Raw genomic sequence first — 21389 nt, forward strand, 5'->3', positions numbered from 1 at the left:
ACTTACATTTCACTTTCAGGGACCATCAGCATTGTAACCTCCACAGTTTAGCCTATTACACATGTGAAAACAGCCTAAATGACTGCCATGTATTTCTAGAGTTAAAATGGGCATGATGAACACTGTTGTTTAGCATTATCTCACAGAGAGGAAACCTCCATCATTCATCTGAGTCTGACTGAATATGGTTGCTAATATCAGTGTTATGTGTGCACCATTTGATGTGCATCTCTCTCTCTCTCCATCCCTCTGATCCCCACAGGGACACTGCAGAGAGTCAACCCCTCTCTCCCAGCATGCATTGCTACAGACAGGCAGCTATTTATAACAACCAGCTGATTAGCCAGCGACTTGTGCCCGACAGTCAGCAACTGCTTCACTGGCAAACCCAAATACCCCCTTTTTTTCCTTACTCCCACACACAGATGCACACACAGTGATACATGTAAGCAGATGAAGGCAGAGGAGGAGAGGAGAGGTGGAGAGGGGATGTCTTTCTCTTTGTTCCTCTCCTCTACATGTGTTGCTGTGGCAGTGGATCAGTGTGATTGGTAGATGTGAGGCAGATAAGGTGTTATCAGACACAGGGTCGACACTGTGAACACTGCTGCCGAGACTAGACTTATGCTAGTTCTCCTTTATCCACCTTATCTCTTCCGAGGGAGCGGATAAAAATAGGCCCTGTTTTTCTATTGTGCTGTGTCGGACAACAGTTCTGTTTATACTGCACCATTATGTCTTAATGGAACTATGTGGAGAGAAAATCAATAGAGGAGAGCTGCCAGACTCCAAGGAGAGCACACACATGTGCACACATACAATAACCCTCGCACGTATTGACTGTGTGTATATATAAGCCGGTCAGCTGGGTGAGCTTTACCTGTTGAACCAGTCGTCTGTGTAGCGGGGAAACGGGAACGGGTCATTGCTGCTGAAGTCGTAGCTGGCATCAGCATTCTGAAGGACCAAATGGATGTAGTTACAAAACAAAAACAACAGTGAGACAGAAAAACAAAAGGAGAGGAAACAGAGAGGAGCAATTCATGGTGAAGTGCTGACCTTATACTGCTCAGAATGGAACAATTTTTCACTTTTTCCAATGTGGGAAAACAGAAAGTTGCAGCTCTGGGTAATAAGGTACACAATGCTGTGACTGTAATATTTTTATCCAACAGATATCTGGGACAAAATCTATTCCTGATTTCTTCAAAAGAATTACATGGGAACATGAGCCTCAGCATCAGCCTCTCCCAAACTTCAGAAATTTTCAAATGTGAGAGCCCAAAAATCTTTTGGGGCTCCAAATATTTACCTTTTTTTTTAATAAACAGGGAATTTCCTGCACATGTCACTGCCCTTAATTAAGTTTTGATCAGACATCTGTAAAGTCCCATGAACAAAACTTTTCATTTGTAATATTTATTTCTGTTAATATGCCTTATGGCCCAGCACACTAGCATTAATGTCTCAAAAAACTCAGATGAAATCTTAAAACCTGAAAGCAAATCCGAATGAGGCTGTAAGGCTGTGTCCTCAGTCCCGCTTTAGCGCAGACTTGAAGCTGTATCAAAGAGTTCTGCATCTCAAATATTGTTTTGCTGCTGTTAATGCAGCAAAACAATATATGGCCGGAATTCTTGTAGACTAAAGGTCATTTTGATCAGAGACAAAATAGTCTAGCAGGAAACTCTAATTTAACCTCTGGTTAGGGTTAGGGAATGGTTAACGTAAGGTTTACGAAGTAAGAAGTCAAAAACACAACCTGCAAAAACTGATTACTAAACTTTGAATAAAGCCATGTAAACTGTCTGATTACAGGAAAAAGCTTGTTCTGTCACAGACAATGTAACTAAAGCTAACAAAGCTACATTAGCTTATGCTTTGTTTGCTCAGGCTAAGATTGCAAATGTTAGATGCCATTATAATGCTATTATAGTTTTGAAGCTGTATTAGATATAGCTAAATTAGCTATGTAGCTTAGTTATCTTGGTAGCTGACAAAGCTACGTTAGCATTAAGTACATTAGCTATTCTATCAAAATAGGTAACATAGATGTAAGGATCAAATTTGTTTGCTAAAGCTCATATTGCTTAAGCAAAAGTAAACATGGCTACATTGTAAGCATGTTAGCTAATGTTTGTATCTGCTAGCTAGCTAATGTGTTATTAGTAACAGCAGCATATTTCAATCAAGAAAAAGACATTTGAGGAAAAATTAGTTTTGTTTTTTTTAAGTGAATAATAACATAAAATACAAGTTTAGATGAATTCAATAGTGAGAGACGAAAGCCATCAAAGTTCGATTACAATAGCCTCACATCTCGACACACACACACACACATATATATATATATATATATATATATATATATATATAGATTACAATTTTCCGGCTATAATCCAAACTACTCTGTTGAATGAACTTGAATGAAAATCTTTTATTGCTGTATCTTGAAAATGTGTGTGTGCAGATCAGATCAGAATATAAGATTAAGTATTGATTGTCTGATTTGGGTCAACTAAATATCTGGAATTCATCTTTAATGTAACAAGGAAATCGTTTTTAGTATAGCCTTTCCTCTGAGAACAGCTACACTTCTGCACACAAACTGACATTTATCAGACATCCTTGGGAAATGTCGCCATTAAATTGCTCTTTCTCTGTCACACCTCTAAGGTGCATTCTGGCTATTGCAGCCTGCAGTAATCTCTCCTTTCTTTACCTGTCACTCATGCAGCTTTGAGTGCTGTTTATTTTGCTCTGTGTACCCAGTAAGTGGTGTTCTGAGCGGTCATGAGCACAGAGGAGTCACAGCAGAGTTCATTAGCTATATAATCAAACACATCGTATCAATCGTTGGACTGTTGTCCTCGCTCGCCCAGGACTCACAGCTCTGCAGGCTGGCATTTACGGAAGATGACTCAAGCGGCAACAAAGGGAGAGCAAATCAGCAAAAGCTTATTGACCCAATGGAGAAACACTGTAATTATCACAACATGAAGCAGGAAAGGTAAGTAAAATGCAGACAGAGTTTGCATGTCAGAGTAGCCATACAGAGGTGTTAATTAAAGGTAAAGGAGATTGCTGTGATCATCAACATGATTGCAACCTTTCCTTCTTCATCTATTTTTGTGTTTTTCTCTCTTTGTAAGACAAAAATAGAAGAAAATGCTGAAAGCCATGAAAATATTCAATTTGCAAAACACCTGCAGTGTAGCTGGCTAAATACGTGAAAAGTCTGAAAATTGGCTTCAACATGGTGTTCATTATTCACAGTGGGATGAACACACCTCTGTCAAACAGGATATTTAACTCATGTCAGGGGAAACTGTGTGTTTTTTTCTTTTTCATTAAACAAAATGAAAAATGCGAAGTCCCAGTAACAAATGACACAGGAGCGTGTCCATGAATCACTCGCTCTGCTTCTCAACCTCATATCTCCTGCTTTCAATCAGGCCCTGCTCTTCCTCTGGTGTCCTGTGAGACACAAGGGTCACAGTTATGGATTAGTCCTGGTTTCAGACACCTCACCTTTGCCTGGATCCCTTATCTACTCACAGATCTCACTGTAAGAGGCTTTAAAAAGAGGCTCAAAGCTACAGGAACAGGAACCAGCATGCACATTTTACTATGTTCAAATGAGGTGGAGTAACTTTTCCTTCATTTCTCTTCGAAAGTACATTTCCTTAAGACTTATTTTAACAGTTCTACCTCATTTTAATCCTCGAAATTTTTTTTTTACCTACTTTGTCAGACATTTAAGTAATTTCTTCATTCTACAGATCTGGCCTGGGTGTGGAAATGAACTCAGCTTTTTAAAAAATGTGGTTAACCACAATTAATTCATTATTTAACAAGGGGACAAACATTTCACATAGGGCCAGGTATGTAAACTCATCTGCTTACTAAAGGTATCATGAAATAAACCATAAAAAGAGGTCCAAGCCAACTTTAAAAACATGGATACTGTCTGCCATCTAATGACATTCTTGTCTGAGTATATAAGGATCACAGGAGAAGAGAAATTTACTCTTCAAGGTAAATTTAAAGGTCCCTGTGCCTTTTACTTCTTCTCTCCTAGTTGAATAGGACGTCAAACAAAGCCAATGTATGAAATCATACCATGTTGTCATGGTAACCTCCCAGGGTGCACAGCAGGATAGTCACACTCAAAACAAGGACACAAAACCCAAATAAAATACACCTCTGCTGTGTTTTCACAAGTCTGCCTGATCCACAAATCCGAAACAGTCATCTATTGATTATTATGTTCAAATCTGTAAAGTGATAAGCTGCAACATAAATAATCTCCTCCAGCGCCTATAAAAAAATATTCACCCCTTGGATGTTTTACCCTTTTATTAATTTTATAAATCAATGATGGTCAAAATAATTTGGCTTTTTGAGAAAAAACAAGACAAAAAAAACCCTCTTTATGTCAAACTGAAAATAGATTTTTACAAAGTAATGTCAATTAAATAAAAATTATGTAATGTAAAAAAAGTAACTACATAAATATTACTCTCTTCAAGTCAGTATTTTGAAGATGCACCTTTGGCTGCAATCACAGCACTGAGTCTGTGTGGACAGGTGTCAATCAGGCATGCGCATCTGGACACTGCAATTTTACTCCACATTTCCATGCAAAACTGCTCAAGCTCTGTCACGTTGCATGAGTATCAGGCATAAACCACCCTTTTCAAGTCCAGTCACAAATTCTCTATTGGATTGAGGTCTGGGCTTTGACTCGCCACTCCAGAACATTCACCTTGTTTTCTTAAAACCATTTGGGCCATTGTCTTGCTGGAAAATAAATCTTCTCCCAGGCCCAAAGTTCTCCTGCAGACTGAATAAGCTTGTCATCCAGGATTTTCCTATTCATTTTACCCTCTATACCTTTACATCCCCACAGCATGATGCTGCCACCACCCTGCTTCACAGTGGGGATGGTGTTTGTGGTGATGTGTAGTGTTTGGTGTCCGCCAAACATTACTTCTTGTCTGATGGCCAAAAAGCAACATTTTAGTCTCAATAGACCTAAGAACTTTCTTCTACTTGACCATGGAGTCTCCCACGTGTCTTTTGGTGAACTCCAGTTGAGATTTAATGAGTTCTGACTGATGGAGAACCAGGGCAACGGTTGTTGTATTGCAGAGTGGTGGTGTCTTGGTGGCCTCCCTCACTAGTCTCCGTCCTGTATGGTTTCAGTTTGTGAGGACAGCCTGATCTAGGCAGTTTTAAAAACGTGCCAGATTCCTTCCATTTCCTGATGATGGATTTAACAGAACTCCAGAGGATGCTCAGTGCTGTGGATTTTTTTTTTGTATCCATCCCCTGACTTATACATTCCCTTCAACTTTTCTCTGAGTTGCTTGGAGTGTTCTTTGGTCTTCATGGTGTAATGGTTGCCTGTGTCTGGACCTTCCAGACACATTCACTGCACTCAGGTAATCCCCATTTTATTTATTGCTAGATTTCTAACACTAAATTTGCAGGACCTCTGAATTAAGTCAGTCACTTTAAAGGAGCTGAATACTTATGCAGTCACTTATTTTACATTAGATATTTTTATTTAATTTACATTACTTGGTAGAAATCTGTTTTCATTTTGAAATTAAAGAGTTTTTTGTTTCTCTTTTTGTCAACAAGCCACATTATATTGACAATGACTGATTTATAAAATAATTAAAATTCAATGCAAATTGACTGTATTTCTATAGCACATTTTATACAGATGTATAATGTGCTTTACAGAAGATTAAAAACAAACAGACAAAAGCAATCAGTAATTCAAGTAAATTGTCACCCACCAGGTCATGTGTAACTCCTGTCCTAGGAGAGTATATAGGCAAAATGCAAATTTATTGTACTTTATCTAACAGTCAAAGGCAGAAGAAAAAAGCAGTGTGTGTAGACCACTCTTCAAAAAAGGCAGTGAATACATTTTGCAGGCACTGTATGAAGATGGAAAAAAAACATTTTTCTCCTTCCATCCCAGAGATACTTAGTCATGGTAGGAACTAAGCAAAACAGTATACCTGATCTTATTATTATGCTCAAATCCATAAAGATGTGTTTATTTATGCAGAAATAATGATAAGTAGTAGGAGCGTTTATATTTGCAGATAAATGTGCCATGAAATTGAACTACCAAAGCTGTAATCGCTCATCTTAAAACCCATTTAATCTCAAAATTAATTCACCTTATCACGAAATATCTTCTGAGCAGTGTGATTATAACACAAAACCTCCAAAAACAAGTCACGCACAATCCAACACCCATGCATTAACATTTCTTATCCAATCAGATGCAAACATGTGCACAGAGCCAGTGTGACTCCACCTCAAAGACACGATGAAGTCAGACTGACATTTTACTCTGTTTCTTATAATATTATCCAGTTGAGGGATTTGGAGGTCTGCAGAACACCATGACGACAGTAGCAAAACAGGATCAGTGTGTCTCTGCGGTGCACGCTCTCAAACACAGTCTAAATCTATGCACAGCGTGATCCATCAATGCATCCAGTGGAGTGTATTCCTGCATCACCCCAGCTGAGACGGAGTGTTATTTTAGGGCTGAGTCTCGGCTCTGTTCACAAGCAAGAAACATGCAAAGGCAGCAAAACCTTAGTGGTCTGTACAAAGATTTAAAGTGTATCAAATTGAATATCCTTTGCATTATGATGAACTGAAGTGTGAAGATTATTTGTATTTTCTCTTTGTTGAAAATATGTGGAAAAAGCACAAGTAAGGTGTTTTAAGGCCAACAAAGCAACGTGACTGACTCATACCCACAGCTTGGTCTCTAAGGAAGATCTTTGGATTCAAAACGACACCTTAATGCAGTCACACTCACTTCCACTGTATATTTAACAGTCAGATCAAGCTGAGCTTTCTGCATATCCCTGTTCCATTTAGCCATCCCTCTTGTCCTTTAAGTTTTTATCAGTATTCTGGAGATGGAGCATCACATTATGCAGCGCCAACCACCCTGGCATTATCTCTGCTTGTGACAGATCGGCCTGCCATTGTGCCTGCCACAGTGCAGGGTGCATTAACATTAAACAGCTCGGCCTGCTGTCTGCCTGTCTCTGCGTCCTCCACCAGTACAAGGAGACTCGGCAGCCATGAAGGGAACTAGGGGAGAACCTGTCACTGTTGATGGTGAACCACAAAGCCCATGAAATCCCGCATCTGAAGCCCTGCTGCAGTTTATGACAACACTTAGAGGGAATGAAGGTAAGTGTGAAATTAATAACACAGAGGTACTCACGTAATTTGAAGCCAGGTCTGGATGAAGATAGTCGATTCCTGAAATGAGATATTGACATTCATCAGTGATTTAATTAAGCAGGAGAAGCAGAGAGATGCATGTTCAGATGTGTCCCACAACAGCAAAGCTTCACATTTATTCAGCATTTTAATGATTCTCAGTCATCATAGAACAGTTTAATTCAGACTAAGACCAGCAGTTATATAGTAGTGCTTAAACAGTACAAATATGTGTCATGATCCTGATGTTGATTTGTTATGTTCTTAAGTTTCTCTGGTGTTTTCCTTTATTAATTCTGTGATTTTCATGTTTCTAAGTTTTACTTCAAGGGTTTCCTAGTTTGTATATTTCTGGTATTTAGTTTTGTTTAGTTAATTCCCTGTTTGATGTCTAGTTAACTCCTTGTTTCAGTTTAGGTTATTCCCTGTGCTTCATGTTTAGTTTTACATTCCCTGTGTTTAATGTTTAGTTTTACATTCCCTGTGTTTCATGTTTAGTTTTACATTCCCTGTGTTTTATGTTTAGTTTTACATTCCCTGTGCTTCATGTTTAGTTTTACATTCCCTGTTTTTGTATTTGTTTCCTTGCTCCCTCCTAGTGTCTCATGTCTGATTCTCCTCCTGGTCCAGTGTTCTTGTGTATTGTGAAGTGCTCCATGTTTCCTGTTTCATTTTGTAGTTGCCTTCCCTTGTGTTTGATTCCAGTTTTGCTTCCTGCCTTCAGTTTCCCTCCTCTGTGATTACACTCACTAGTTTCACCTGTGTCTTGTCATCCACACCTGTTTCTCCTTGTGCAATCACTCCCTGTGTATTTAAGTTCTGTGTTTCTCCCTGTCCTTGGTCAGTTCGTCAGATGTCATCCCCGTGTTTCTCCTCGTGTTGCTCCAGTGGTTTTCGCTTGGTTTCATGGACACTGAGTTTTAGTTTCCTGTGGATTTAGTTTAAGTAGTTCTTTTGTTTGTTTTATTAAATCAGTCATTCTTAGTTGATTCTGCATTTGGGTCCTGCCTTTTGTTTTTGGATTTTTGCCTTCCTTACAATATGGATAAAAGCTCTAGTGAGAAGTTTTCAGTGGTTATGAAACTAACTGATATTTATACCTCTATAAAATCCACATAAGAAAAAAGGCCCTCATCAACAAGACTGATTATTTTTATTCCTACTGATGCCCGAGGTGCAAAGTGATTCAGAGTACACATATGTTTGGGTTTTGTATTCCTTTATTTAGAGCGGAGGACAGTGGATAGAGTCAGAAATAGGGATGAGACAGAGGGGGTGAGACAAGAGGAAAAGGAGCCGCAAGCTGGCCACTCAGACATGAGGTGCGACCCAACTACTAGGTCATCTTTTATTTAATTCAGGGTCTCTGCAGGTTTCAACAAGTCAAATTTAAGACTTTTTAAGACTTTTTAGATCATAATAAATACAATTTAAGACCCATTTCACATCCATATCCAAAATCAGAGGCCCAGAATTAATTGCAAAAGAGGGCCCTATGAAATCCGTTTTTTTTTTTTGTTTTTTTTTGCCAAATTCCGTTTTTTTCTATTTTAATGTTTTTTGGAATTCTGTTTTTTAACCTTTCCACTAATTTTACCAGAAAAAAGGGAGTCTTGTTTATGTAAATGAATCAAATGTTCACTAATTAAATAGAAATAACCTTAAATTTATTGAATAAGGGCCACAGTTGGCCCAGGAGCCGCTGTTTGGATAACCCTGATATAAAATAACTACAACCAGTGTAACAGTCAAATATTTCCAACATTTCAAGACACATTCACATGTATAATCACATCCTAACTGATGTTTATAATGTAAATGAAGAAATCCTTCTGTTCTCTCATTACAGACAGTGAAGGTAACTTAATAAGGTCACATTAAAGTTAAATGGTTAATAGTAAACCTGTTGCCTAAACTTGTATTTACTCTCACAGTCTGTAACAGTCCATGCAGTTTGATGCTGCATTGTTCTACTCCTGACTGTAGAACAGGAAGAATAGCCTTAGCCATGTGCCAATGCTAATGGGGATCCCAATAAACAACAATAAGATTGCAACGGTTTTCTCCTCATCTCCCTTGCTGTCTGTCCGTCTGCCTCATATCAGACCGCTACGTTAATCCAGACACATGTTGGCACATTAAGCAACCAAAGGGAACTACAGTATCTACAGGATGAATTATTAAGCTAACTGTTACTCCAATTTAACATCATTTAGACTGCTGGACTTCGTAAAATCTTGAGTCCGTCCAACTTGATTTTGAGCCTCCGAAGGGTGAGCGGTGTGCCTCGCGTGAGGTGTGACACACCGCTCAGGTGGTGTGGTGAGGTAAAATAGCTCGAAGCACAGATGAGTTTTCTTGAAGGTGCAACATTAAGTCTCACGGTACTGCCCCGTATGGGGCTACGTGATGTTTGCCGGTGTTTCGTGCAGCCGCTTTGACATGCTGTTATTGTTTCGGAGGGGGCGGGGTGAATGAGGGACAAGTTGTGCCCCGCTTTAGTGTTTCCCTGTGGATATACATTCCTCTTTCTAAAAAAAAAATAAAAAACACAGCATTGCAGTAAAATTCATTCAGTTTCCGTGATTTCTGCGTTAAATTGTAAATTCCGTTTTCATTGGCCGATTCCACGATTCTGGCAGCGATTCCGTTATAATAATACATTAATAATACATTTTTAAGACCTTTAAAAATCGTATTTAAGACATTTTATAAGATTTTAAGAGAATTGTAGACATTTGAAGGCCTTTAATTAAAATGATTGGATTTTAGACATTTTAAGACTTTTTAAGACCCCGCGGATACCCTGTAATTGTGTCTAACTTCATACTGATTAAATTTTGAAGTCTGTCAATCGTCTCTCCTAAAAGTTTTTTTTTAGCACCTAGCGTCATAAAAAATTGCCTGCATAACTCAAGATTTTATAAATGGCCATTTATACTAAGAAACTCTCAACAATAGATTATAGGTAGTCTTAAAGTGAAGATGTGAGCCATATCAACAATATAAACCAATTCATTTTCTTAAGAAAGTATTCACTGATATATGAGTGATCCCAATGAATATTCTGTAAAGCAAACCATAATCACTATTTCTTTTTTGTTAACAAAAAAAAAGAAATGATTATGATAAATATGGGTGTAATTGAGTTTTTTTTAGTCAATACTCAGTAGTAAGAAAGCAGCACATAATACTCACCATCGTCCATAATTGCGATGGTTACTCCTTTCCCTGTGTAGCCCAGTTGCCAAGCTTCAGCCACATTAAGATCCAACCCAGGGGTCCCGTCTGCCTGGCCTGTGTTTATCTAATCGCAGAGACAATATGGAGAGCATCCGTGACTCATGGCACCCAGGTGAGCCACGATTACAAAAACAGTCAGCATGCACAATGCGTGTGGGTGAGTGGGGAAGAAAAGGGGAGGTAAATGTCAGCGATACAGCACATTCATCTGAAGAGAGAGATGAATGACGGCAAAGCTAGCTGCAGCGTAAAAGTCACACTTGCCAGTTAGGGCAAACAACAAGGGAGGGAACTAAGCAGCATAAATGCAGCAGTCAGACAATATTGAGCTAATTAAAGAATGAATAACAATGTTGATTCAGAAAGTAATGGGGAATATGCTGCGCAGCAGAGTAATTACGGTGGGAGAATGTGGGTTGGTCCTAAAGGTCAGGGTGGTGTGCAGACGGCTGCTTGGCTGATAACTCACCAGATACCACTGTTTAGTGAACAGAGGGTCGCTCATGTTCACTTCGATATCATTGATATTTCTGTAGCCGCGCTTCTGACGACTGAAGCCTTCCTGTTCAAAGACGTTCTTTACCTGGAGAGAGAAAAAGCAGAAGAAGAACAAAATTAGAGTCATGCAGTCAGCAATAACTGTGATTACAGAGATTTAATAACAGTGTGAAATGGAGTTAGTCTGCTCACGACTTTGTTTCACCATTTTTTTCTCAAAAACAGTTATAACGTCATCAAACTAAGAAAAAAACACTAGTTTGCATCATATTTTGACAATATTTTCAGGAGTGGCTTGTGAATTATTCCTCAGGATGAGGCCCCATACAGATGAACAGAAACATAGGCTACACTTTTATTTAGCTTGGTACTAACACAGTATGGAAAACTGCCATGAACAGGCTGACAGGATTAGTATTGTAATCATGGTCATTTTAACTTAAGAAACTATCTTTTTACAAAAAAAAAGTAAAGTAAAACACATAATTTCTTAAATTAAACGATGATAAATGAGTTTTTTAGCTCCTTTAGATTTTCAAAGGCCAAAGTTGTGCCACTGGTAAAAAGTCAGTGGCCTGTTGACTGAATGAATTTAACCCATGAGGCTAGTGACATGTGTCATTAGCTTGTGAATCGGAATAAAGATCTAATCACAGTAAAACTGTGTCATATAAACAGGAAGATTATTATCCAAAATAGCACATTTGGAACTAAAGAGGTGGTTTATATCAATTGTTCACACACTAGTTCTGAATGTGTCTTCCTGATCCATGCTGAACTGCTCTTACCGTGCATGCCTGCTTCTCCCTTCAACTGAGAGGGGTCTGGCTAACTGCAGATGCCCCCTCTCAGTCCCTCTTTAGCTTCATTAGCTTTAGCAAAAGCTAACATAGCTTCGCTAGCTTTATAGTTAACGTTACTACATAAGCTAATGAGGCATAAGTTAATGAAGCCGCTGTTTGCATAACTACAGATCTAGCTTTAGCAAACGTAGCATAATCTAACATAGCTAAAGTAGCTGTGTTTGCTCTGGCTACATTTGTTATAAAGCTATGTTATTTACGTAGCTTGCATAGTTTAGTTAGCTTTAGATTTTGTTAGCTACATAGCTACGTTAGCCTGCGTAGCTTGCGTAACCAACGTGGCTTCATTAGCTTTAGCCTTCGCCACATTAGCTGCATTACAATGTCTTCATGGAAAACAAGCTTTTTCCTGAAAGCTTGACTGTTGGACTTGCATGTCTTTACTTGAGACTTGAGACTTGAAGCCTGAAAGCTGACTGTTTACTAGGGTTGGGTATTGTTTGGGTTTCTCCTGATATTTGTGCTTAATTAATACTCTAAAAAAGTGCTGGTGCCTAAACTGTGTCTGAATGGATACTTTTAAGAGAAAACAAGTGTTTTAGACTACACAGCGGCACAGGGGTTAGCATTGTTGCCACACAGCAAGGAGGCTCCTGGTTTGCTTTCCGGTCAGGGCCTTTCTGTGCAGAGTTCGCTCTTTCTCATGGATGAGTGGGTTCTCTCCAGGTTAAACACGCTAGCTAGGTTAACTAGTGACTCTAAAATTGGCCATGACGGTGCCTGATTGCTTGTCTTTTTATGTCAGCCCTGCGATTGACTGGTGGTGGGCTCTGGCCCCTGCAACCCCAAAAGGGATAAGTGGGGTAGATAATGGACTGAGGATGCCAATAGAACAGTTAAGTAAAGGAAACAGGGGTAACTTCTTCACATAGTGTATTTTGTGCCCTTCCTTTAGCGTGATGGGGATTGCATTGGTACTTTAATAGTGTGAACGAGCTGATCTATGTTCAGGTATTTGGGCTGTGCAGCTCTGACTACAATGACAGAATTACCCCTTGGTGCTTACATAGTTTATCAATACTCAGTAGATAAGGACAGAGGTGGGAGAAAGTCATTGTTTTGCAAGTCTCAAGCAAGTCTCAAGTCTTTAATCCCAAGTCTTGAGTCAACTCTCAAGTAAAGATGTGCAAGTCAGAGTCAAGTCTCAAGTAAAGAAAAGACAAGTCAAGTCCGAAGTCATAGGCTTGAAATTTTCGAGTCCTTACAAGTCATAAGCACTGTTTACCAAATAAAATGCCATTTTAACAATGTAACGCCCAATGACAGCTGGGATAGCCTCCAGCCCCCCCCAACCCGGAACAGAATAAGGGGTATAGAAAATGGATGAAAGGATGGATGGACAATGTTACCTTAAAGTTATGCTTTCTATTTTTTTTCCTCTCATTGTTCTTGCTTTTAGCTAAAGGGGGAGGGTCCCCATATTGGTCTTTGCCCTGGGCCTCCAAATGGCTAAAACCGGTCCTGCCTCACACTGCAGCTCCCCCTCACAAATCGTTCTGTCCTGCCAGTTTGTTGCTTTCATTTTTCTGTTTCTGCCCTTTTGACAGTTGTTATTATCAGTACATTTAAGATCAAATGAAACACCCACGTTTGGACAGTTTTACTCAAATTGATATTATTTTAAAATGTGATCCGTGTGTGTTTGGCTCATTGATGATGATGCACATGGCAGAAGTCATCATCAACTATGAGTATGGGAGAGCATCGGCAGGGAGTGACTGAAGAAATGTGTTAAAACGAGGGCATTAGAAGCTTCGCCTTGAACACAAGACAGCACACCTCTATGAATTAACTTGATGAAGAGATGCACCACCAGCGGACTTCCTCTGCGCTTCTGTTACGCACGTTCCTCCGTCCAGCGTGCATCCAACGGTATACAACTTTTTTATTTTCATTTATTTATTTATTTTTTTTAATTTTTACTTTTTATGGAAGTTAAAGTCTGTCTTCTTTGTGTGGATTTATATTTATAGAGGATTTCGGAAGGATTTTTTAAAGTAAGCCTTAAAAGAGCCGCAACTGGTCACTATAGAGCCACATGCGGCTCGAGAGCTGCGGGTTGAGTATCACTGCGTTAGTTGAATACTTTGAATGGGGGCACATTTTACTCAACACACTCACTGAGAATCTCAAGTATTTTCAAGTCATCGGACTCAAGTCCGAGTCAAGTCCCGAGTCATTGATGTCAGAGTCCAAGTTGAGTTGCAAGTCTTTGATGATATTGTCAAGTCGAGTCCAAAGTCATCAAAATTGTGACTCGAGTCCAAGTTGTGTGACTCGAGCCCACACCTCTGGATAAGGAAATTGCCTGATGACTAACAGTAGCCTGTGGTGATCATGCATGCTGGTACTTTGGGACTGAAACCAACTCTAACCAACATATATCCTTTGGCTGCTAATGCACTGCATGGTAATACAGATAAGACTTTAAAGTCTCTGTTTATGTGTAAATGTGGCGACTCTCTTGACAAAAGCAGACATTAAATCAATACATTCAAATAACTGAGAAGACCTTCAATTTAGAACCAGTTTTAAACTATTTTCAGTGGTGGCCATAGACAAAAACAAACAACATTTCAAAGGAAAGGAGCTCACCAGTAACCTTGTAAAGCAGATGGATACGCCAGTTTCTTTCTTTTCACTGGCAAATCCATCTTGCAAAGCTCCCATCTGAACTGTTTGGGCCCAGTTAGAAAGTGACAGGACCAATCAGCGACGAGGGGCAGTACTTTCAGGCGCGGCAGAGTCGTGACGTAAACAAGCAGCAGCAAGAGGCCAGTGCAATTATGGCGGAAGAGCTTAGCATGGATGCTGCTAAAGCGCCAGTTTTATCAGAACTTGACGACATTTCTTCGTTAAAAGAAGAACAAAGAACAGCAGTGAGTTGTTTTCTTTTCAAAAACGACAAAAGTCTAGTACTTACATGTCTATAGTCGCCATATTTCGCATTATTCCTCGGTAGCTGCTCACGCGCAGCTCGATAGCGCCTACATCACGTGTTTTGTTCCTCTGATTGGCCCATAGAGATATGACAGACAGAACATTCATCCAATCACACTCTGAGTTTTTTCAAAGCCTCTGCCTTCTCCCAAACGTTTCCTATTGAAGCTTTCCAAGATGGATGTGTGAAAAAAATTCATCTGGCGTGTCAGGTTAGCTCACCAGGTGTTTTTGTATCACTGATGTATACGAACAACCTAAGACAGGATTTCTTAAGCTTGTGGATACAGACCTGTGCTGCTTTAGAAAAATGGCTAACCAAGCTGTGCTCTACAGCACCCGAAAGGCAGAGCATCATGTAAATCAAAAGGTCTATTCTTTTCTTTCCCCCTAATCAGAGCGGCTGCAGATGGAGCCTCCGCTTCCAGACTCACCTGCTGCACAAGAAATGGAGTTTTGTTTTCTTCCTCCCTGTACATTTTCACAAAAGACATCAATTACACACATATATGCTGCTGATTCTTTGAATTATCGGAGGAAGATGAGCAGCTGTGTTTTGGATTGGAAATGCTTACCCAAAGCAGCCACAATGAATTTATCAAGCACTGGAAGATAACAGAGAAAATGACGGGGTTTCAGGTGCTTGATTGGTGAGCAGCTGCCATCCTAATGGCAGTGGGTCTTTGACAAAAATATAAGTTTTTCATTTCTGCTGCATGTTCTTTTCTTCAAAAAGCAAACCAAACACTGCTCACAACTCACTGCGCTCATATCTAACAGCAGGAGTGAGGAAAACATGGCATTCAAGGCTGGATAGCTAAAACCTAATGGCCTAGCTATTACCTTAGATGTTTTCGCATATGCTCTCCTTAATATTTGGAGAGAATTTCAGGCTAAAACACTCCTGCTCAGGCTGTTCAGTTGGAGAACATGCCTGTTGGAAGAGGAGCGGACCTCTGAAGTCAACACATGATGTAAAAAGGCTGACCAGAAGTGGCAAACAAAGCAAAAGTCTACTTCAATGCTAAATGTGATTCTACAGAATCAGCAAAGAACAGAGAATATACTGGGACAAAGAAAACATAATGATGCTGTTTGAGTACATTCATGGAGACTGCACTGTTTGTTTGCATACACTCCATGGGGGATCTCCCATTTGTTTGGTGTGAATTCTTCGGATCATATCCTGCTGCTGACTAACATCAGCTCACTGTCCCATGGGGCTGGCAGGAGAAAGTCTTGGTAAAGTCTAAGTAGAAGCTCAGGCAGGCCAAAGACTAGACAATCTTCAGATCTTAACTCCGATCACTGGGGGAGCAAATCAAGCCCATTATATGGGCTGAAAAAAGAAGTCCTGTGCAAGTGTGAAAGCAGAGGATTTAACAATAGAATTGTACAGTCTCAAGGACACTTAGTAATTAGGTCTTTTATATCTGTCTAATGTGTGTGGGTGGAGGCGTTCTTCTGTGAAAGGTTCCCCACTTACTGAAATGACCCATAAGTATTGAAGTGTTAGCGATGATAAGAGCATTTCAAATTCTTCAATGCTCAGGAAGGAAGTATTATTACTTTTATAAAAATCTTTAGAAAACAAAGAATCAAACAGAAAATGTTACGATCAACATGAATTCTGAGTGGCAATAACATTTAGAGACATCTGTATGCGTATCATGCATGAATTATTCACAACTTGTGAATAATATAAGAGGAGGTTGTGACAACATTTACCTTGTAATACTTTTTAAAATTCTGTTTAAAAGAAATGATAATGGGAAAGTGAATAGTGTATACAGGGGTGGAAAGTAACTCATTAGGTTTCCAGGTTATAAATCCAAGAGCCGAATGATAAACAGAGTCTACAGATTTGACCATGGATACAACAGCATTCACAGAAAAAAAAGCTTCAACTTTTCTACAGTAAGGAGGAAAATTAAAGTGCCTATAAAAAGCATTCACCTCTTGGATGTTTTACCCTTTTATTGATTTTATGAATCAATCATAGTCAATATGATTTGGGTTTTTTGACCATGAAATACAAACTCCTCTTTAATGTCAAAGTGAAAACAGATTTCTACAAAGTAGTGTCAATAAAACAAAAATGTGTAATGTAAAATAAGTGAATGCAGAAATATTCACCCCCTTTAAAGTAACTGACATAAATCAACAGAGGTCCAGCCAATTGGTGCTAGCAGTCTCACAATTAGTTAAATGGGGATCATCTGATTCCTGGCCACCATTACACCATGAAGACAAAAGAACACTCCAAGCACCTCAGAGAAAAGGTTATTGAAAATTTAAAGTCTGGACATGGATACAGAACCATTTCCAAGGGTACTCAACGTCTGTTAAATGCATCATCAAGAAATTGAAGGAATATGACATGTACATCCTCCTAGATCAGACTGTCCACACAAACTGAGTGGCCGTGGAAGGAGACTAGTGAGAGAGGACACCAAGACACCCATGAGTACTTTGAAGGAGTTACAAGACTCAGCATCTGAGATGGGAGAGACTCTGCATACAACAACTGTTGACCGGGTTCTTCACCAGTCAAAGCTTTATGAAGTGACAAAGAGAAAGTCACTGCTGCCAAAAACTCAGATTAAATCTTGTCCACCAAACACTGCATATCACTGCAAACGCACCATCCCTGTGAAGCACAGTGGTGGCAGCATCATGCTGTGGGAATGCTTCTTAGCAGCCAGTCCTGGAAGGCTTGTAAAGGTATAGGGTTGCAAAATATAGCAAAATCTTTGAGGACAAATACTTACGGACAACCTCATTCAGCCTGCAAGAGAACTGAGGCTTGGGAGAAGATTTATTTCCCAGCAAGACAATGAGCCGAAGCATACAGCAATGGTTTGAAGACAACAAGGTGAATGTTCTAACGCAGCAAAGTCAAAGCACAGACCTAAGTCCAATAAAGAATTTGCTGGACTTGAAAAGGTCTGTTCCACTTGATCTCTGTGCAACCTGACAGAGCTTGAGCAGTTTTGCAAAGAAGAATGGAAAATTGCAGTGTCTGGATGTGCAAGCTTGACTGAGACCTATCCACGCAGACTCAGTGCTGTGATTGCAGAGGGTGAATTTACTAAGTACTGTCTTGAATATCTATGCATACAATACTCATGTTACATTTCATTTTTTTAATCTAATTGACATTACTTTGTAGAAACCTATTCTCACTTTGACATCAAACATTTTTTTGTCCAAAAGCCAAATTATTGGCTTTTTGCAAATGATCTAAGTGATCATTGTGCCATTGTAGCAGTTAGAAATGCTAAAATCCCTAAGAATAAGCCTCAGTTACCTGTTAAGAGAGATTTCAAATATTTTAATGAACAGGCTTTTTATCATGATCTAGCTTGAATAGAATGGAGCAGAGTTTGTCTCACTGATGATGTAGAGCTGGCCTGGAAGTACTTTTATGATGAATTCACAGCATTAATTAATAAGCATGCTCCCTTCCGCAAACTTAGGGTCAAAGGGTGCAACAATCCCTGGTCTTCATCTGAAATTGGAAATCTCCTTAAAGAAAGGGATGCTGCTTGGGTTAACTGGCTTCATTTTCATCAACTTCGCAATATGTGAACCTCCTTAATTTGTCTGAAACCTCCAAAAATCTAAATGACCTGAAGAAATTTTGGACAGTGGCACAGTGTCAACTGGCAAACCCCCAAGTTTTTTAGTTCGTGAGTCACACATACTGACCGAAAAGTCTGAGGTGTTAAACTATTTTAATGAGCATTTTATCTCAGCAGGCTACTTATTTGAATCATTGAACCCTGATCTAACAAAGTCTGTTTCAAACAGTGATATAGAGATTGTCAAAAGACCTAACGATTGTACTTTAATTTTTCACTTGTATCTGCCTCTGAGGTTCAGAGAGCCCTCAGGAATCTGGATTCCAGAAAAGCTGCAGGTCCTGACAAACTTGACCCATTTTTTCTAAAACTGGTGACCGATTTTATTGCAGAGCCCCTATCTTACATTTTTAATTGAAGTCTCATGACTAACAAAATCCCCAAAATATGGAAGTCTGCCTTTGTACTTCCCCTCCTAAAATAAGGTGAACCGTCTGAAGTAAATAATTATAGGCCAATTTCTAAATTGTGTCTATTGGCTAAAGTGTTTGAAAGGTTAGTCAGTGATCAGCTGAAGGAATCTGTGGATATGAATAACATTTTATCATCAGTTCAGTCTAGCTTTAGAAAGCGGCAGAGCACTGTCACAGCTGCTCTTAAAGTCTTCAATGATTTTATCTAGGCCCTGGACAGTAAAAAATACTGTGTGGCTCTTTTTATAGACTTTTCAAAGGCATTTGACACTGTCCACCATGGTTTGCTGTTAAGTACACTTCAGCATATTGGCTTATCAAACCAAGCAGCATCCTGGTTTGCAAACTATCTGTATGGTAGATCACAATGTGCCTCATATCATTTTTATGCAGATGACACTGTTATTTATTGCTGTTCAACATAAATTATCCAGGCTTTTGAGTTTTTGCAGTCTGCTTTTAATGTCCTATCTCGTCTGCAGAAACTCAAATTGGTTTTAAATGCAGACAAAACCAAACACATGGTATTTTCAAATAAAAGTGAGTTACCAGGGAACATCCATTCTATCTTAACTTTGCAGGTTGTACCCATTGAGCTAGTGTCTATCTATAATAATCTTGGTTCTTCTTTCAAAGCACATATTGCCAGTTTGGTCATTAATTTACAGCTTGTTAATGCACAGCAGACTGGGAAGAAGGTAAATTAAAAAATCGATATGTTGTCTAATCGGGAATTGGTTTGAATTGAAAATCAATCCTGGGTCACATCATGAGATTTTGAAAGATTCAGATCTCTTACCCTGTCCAACAACTTCTTATCAGAAGCCAGACTGCAAAAGTTTTTAATTTTCATTTAAACATATCAACACTTTGAGTTGCTCTTAAATCCTGTTTCAGCACATAGCAAGCAAAGCAGAGGTCATGAAGTCACATTTTTCACCAGATTGCCCACGTCACATTTAGAATGAACCAGACTGATAGACTATTATTGGTGTCAGACTTTGGTAGATTGTAGTTTCAACCCCCATGATGTCAGTAACATCATCACTGCTGTCTTTTTCTAAGCCCTCATTAATTCTCCCTCACAGCTTTCCTTGAACTCATGACGTATCAGGGCTAGGATGAGGAAATACAAAGGATAAGGTCTATCTTTAGAAAAAACAAACCTAATACTACAAAACACTTGGGTACCTCAATAACACAACTCCAGTTTTATATCTTAATCAATAAAAGCTAAATGTCTTTTCACACATTCAGAGCTACGTAGTGAACATGGGTCTCCATGGGTCAATGTTTCTCTTGGCAAACCCACTACAGTGCGGCAAAAGGAAACATGCATTGTCTGGTGTGTTTGCAGCCACAGATAAGAGAGCAAAGCAGCACTTAAGATGGCCTTTTAAAACGACTATGGCCTATTCATCCAGGTCTTTCTTTTACGGCACACTTGAGGCAATCAGAAGGCACACACATTGTAAATCAAGATGTTAGGAAGTCCTTTGAAGGATAAGTCAACCCTTAAAGAAATAAATCACTGTATTTATATGTGTATCTTCTGCTTTTTCTTTTTTAAATCGGCTTGATTCAGAGGGAAACCACCAACACTCTCTCTGCATTATCCCCGCTTTCCCTCTTCTCTCCGTCCATCATCAATTTATTCCATCACTTGGCAGGAGAGCTGGTATTTCCCCTGAGACGGCATGTCATACTGCCCACTCACAGCATCAAACAGTGCCCATGCACTGCCATCACTCTCTGCCTTTTTACCCGCTGCCTGCTCACAGCTCACACGCTTCACTTCACTTCAAATCAAAGAGCCTCTGCCTCTCTCTCTGTCTCATCCTCATCCTCTGTCCTCGTTTCCTTGCTGGCTTTCCCCAGTATGTGTCTTCAGGGTCAAGGGATGCTGCTCATTCACAAAGATTTATTCCATGTTCCACCTCGGTCTAATCCAGACCCACTTCTTCATGTGCCTTAAATAGAAAGTGACTGTAATGTCTCATGTAAAATAGAGAGGAGCCATGGATGGGTGGACAAGTTAAAGGTCTGGATGTGCAAATGAATAGCGGTCAGAGTTGGACATGAGCTGTATAAGGTTGAGAGAAGAGGGACTGAAGAGGAAAGGAGGGAAAAGATGGTGGTTGAGTCAGAAGTGGGTCAACATGCTCTTTTAATACAGTCACCCTTAATACCCTGGGAAATCAATCTAATACACATCTTTCTTCCAGCTTTCTTTTGTGAATAGTAAAATTATTTTTTTATACATATTTATAACAAGTTGTACTTGGATAACCTGCTCCTAAATACAACAATTGTAGTCTATGTATGTATCAATCAATCTATAAATCTATCTCTATATCTACACCTATATCTGTCTTATTTTCATTTATAAATACAAAGTTTTCACACCTTTCTCTCCCTCTCTCTCTGTGTGGAGACTGAATGGTAAATGCAGCCATGAGCAACGTCATCCCCCATCCCCTCCTGCTTGTCTTCTATTGCATATGATTGGCTAC

The 21389-nt window shown here is 39.4% G+C and overlaps 1 protein-coding gene across 1 annotated transcript in view; it reads right to left on the reverse strand.

Annotated features, from left to right (window-relative positions):
- Positions 1-21389, reverse strand: part of pcsk2 (proprotein convertase subtilisin/kexin type 2) — a 54229-nt gene that overhangs the window by 24377 nt on the left and 8463 nt on the right. Inside the window, exons 3-6 of the mRNA XM_041788867.1 lie at positions 10988-11101; positions 10474-10582; positions 7277-7314; positions 881-957 (exon numbers count right to left, since the gene is read on the reverse strand). Of these exons, the coding sequence (XP_041644801.1) occupies positions 881-957; positions 7277-7314; positions 10474-10582; positions 10988-11101 (338 nt within the window). The remainder of the gene's footprint in view (positions 1-880; positions 958-7276; positions 7315-10473; positions 10583-10987; positions 11102-21389) is intronic.

Source organism: Cheilinus undulatus, linkage group 6, assembly GCF_018320785.1.
Source record: "Cheilinus undulatus linkage group 6, ASM1832078v1, whole genome shotgun sequence".
Taxonomy (NCBI): Eukaryota; Metazoa; Chordata; class Actinopteri; order Labriformes; family Labridae; genus Cheilinus; species Cheilinus undulatus.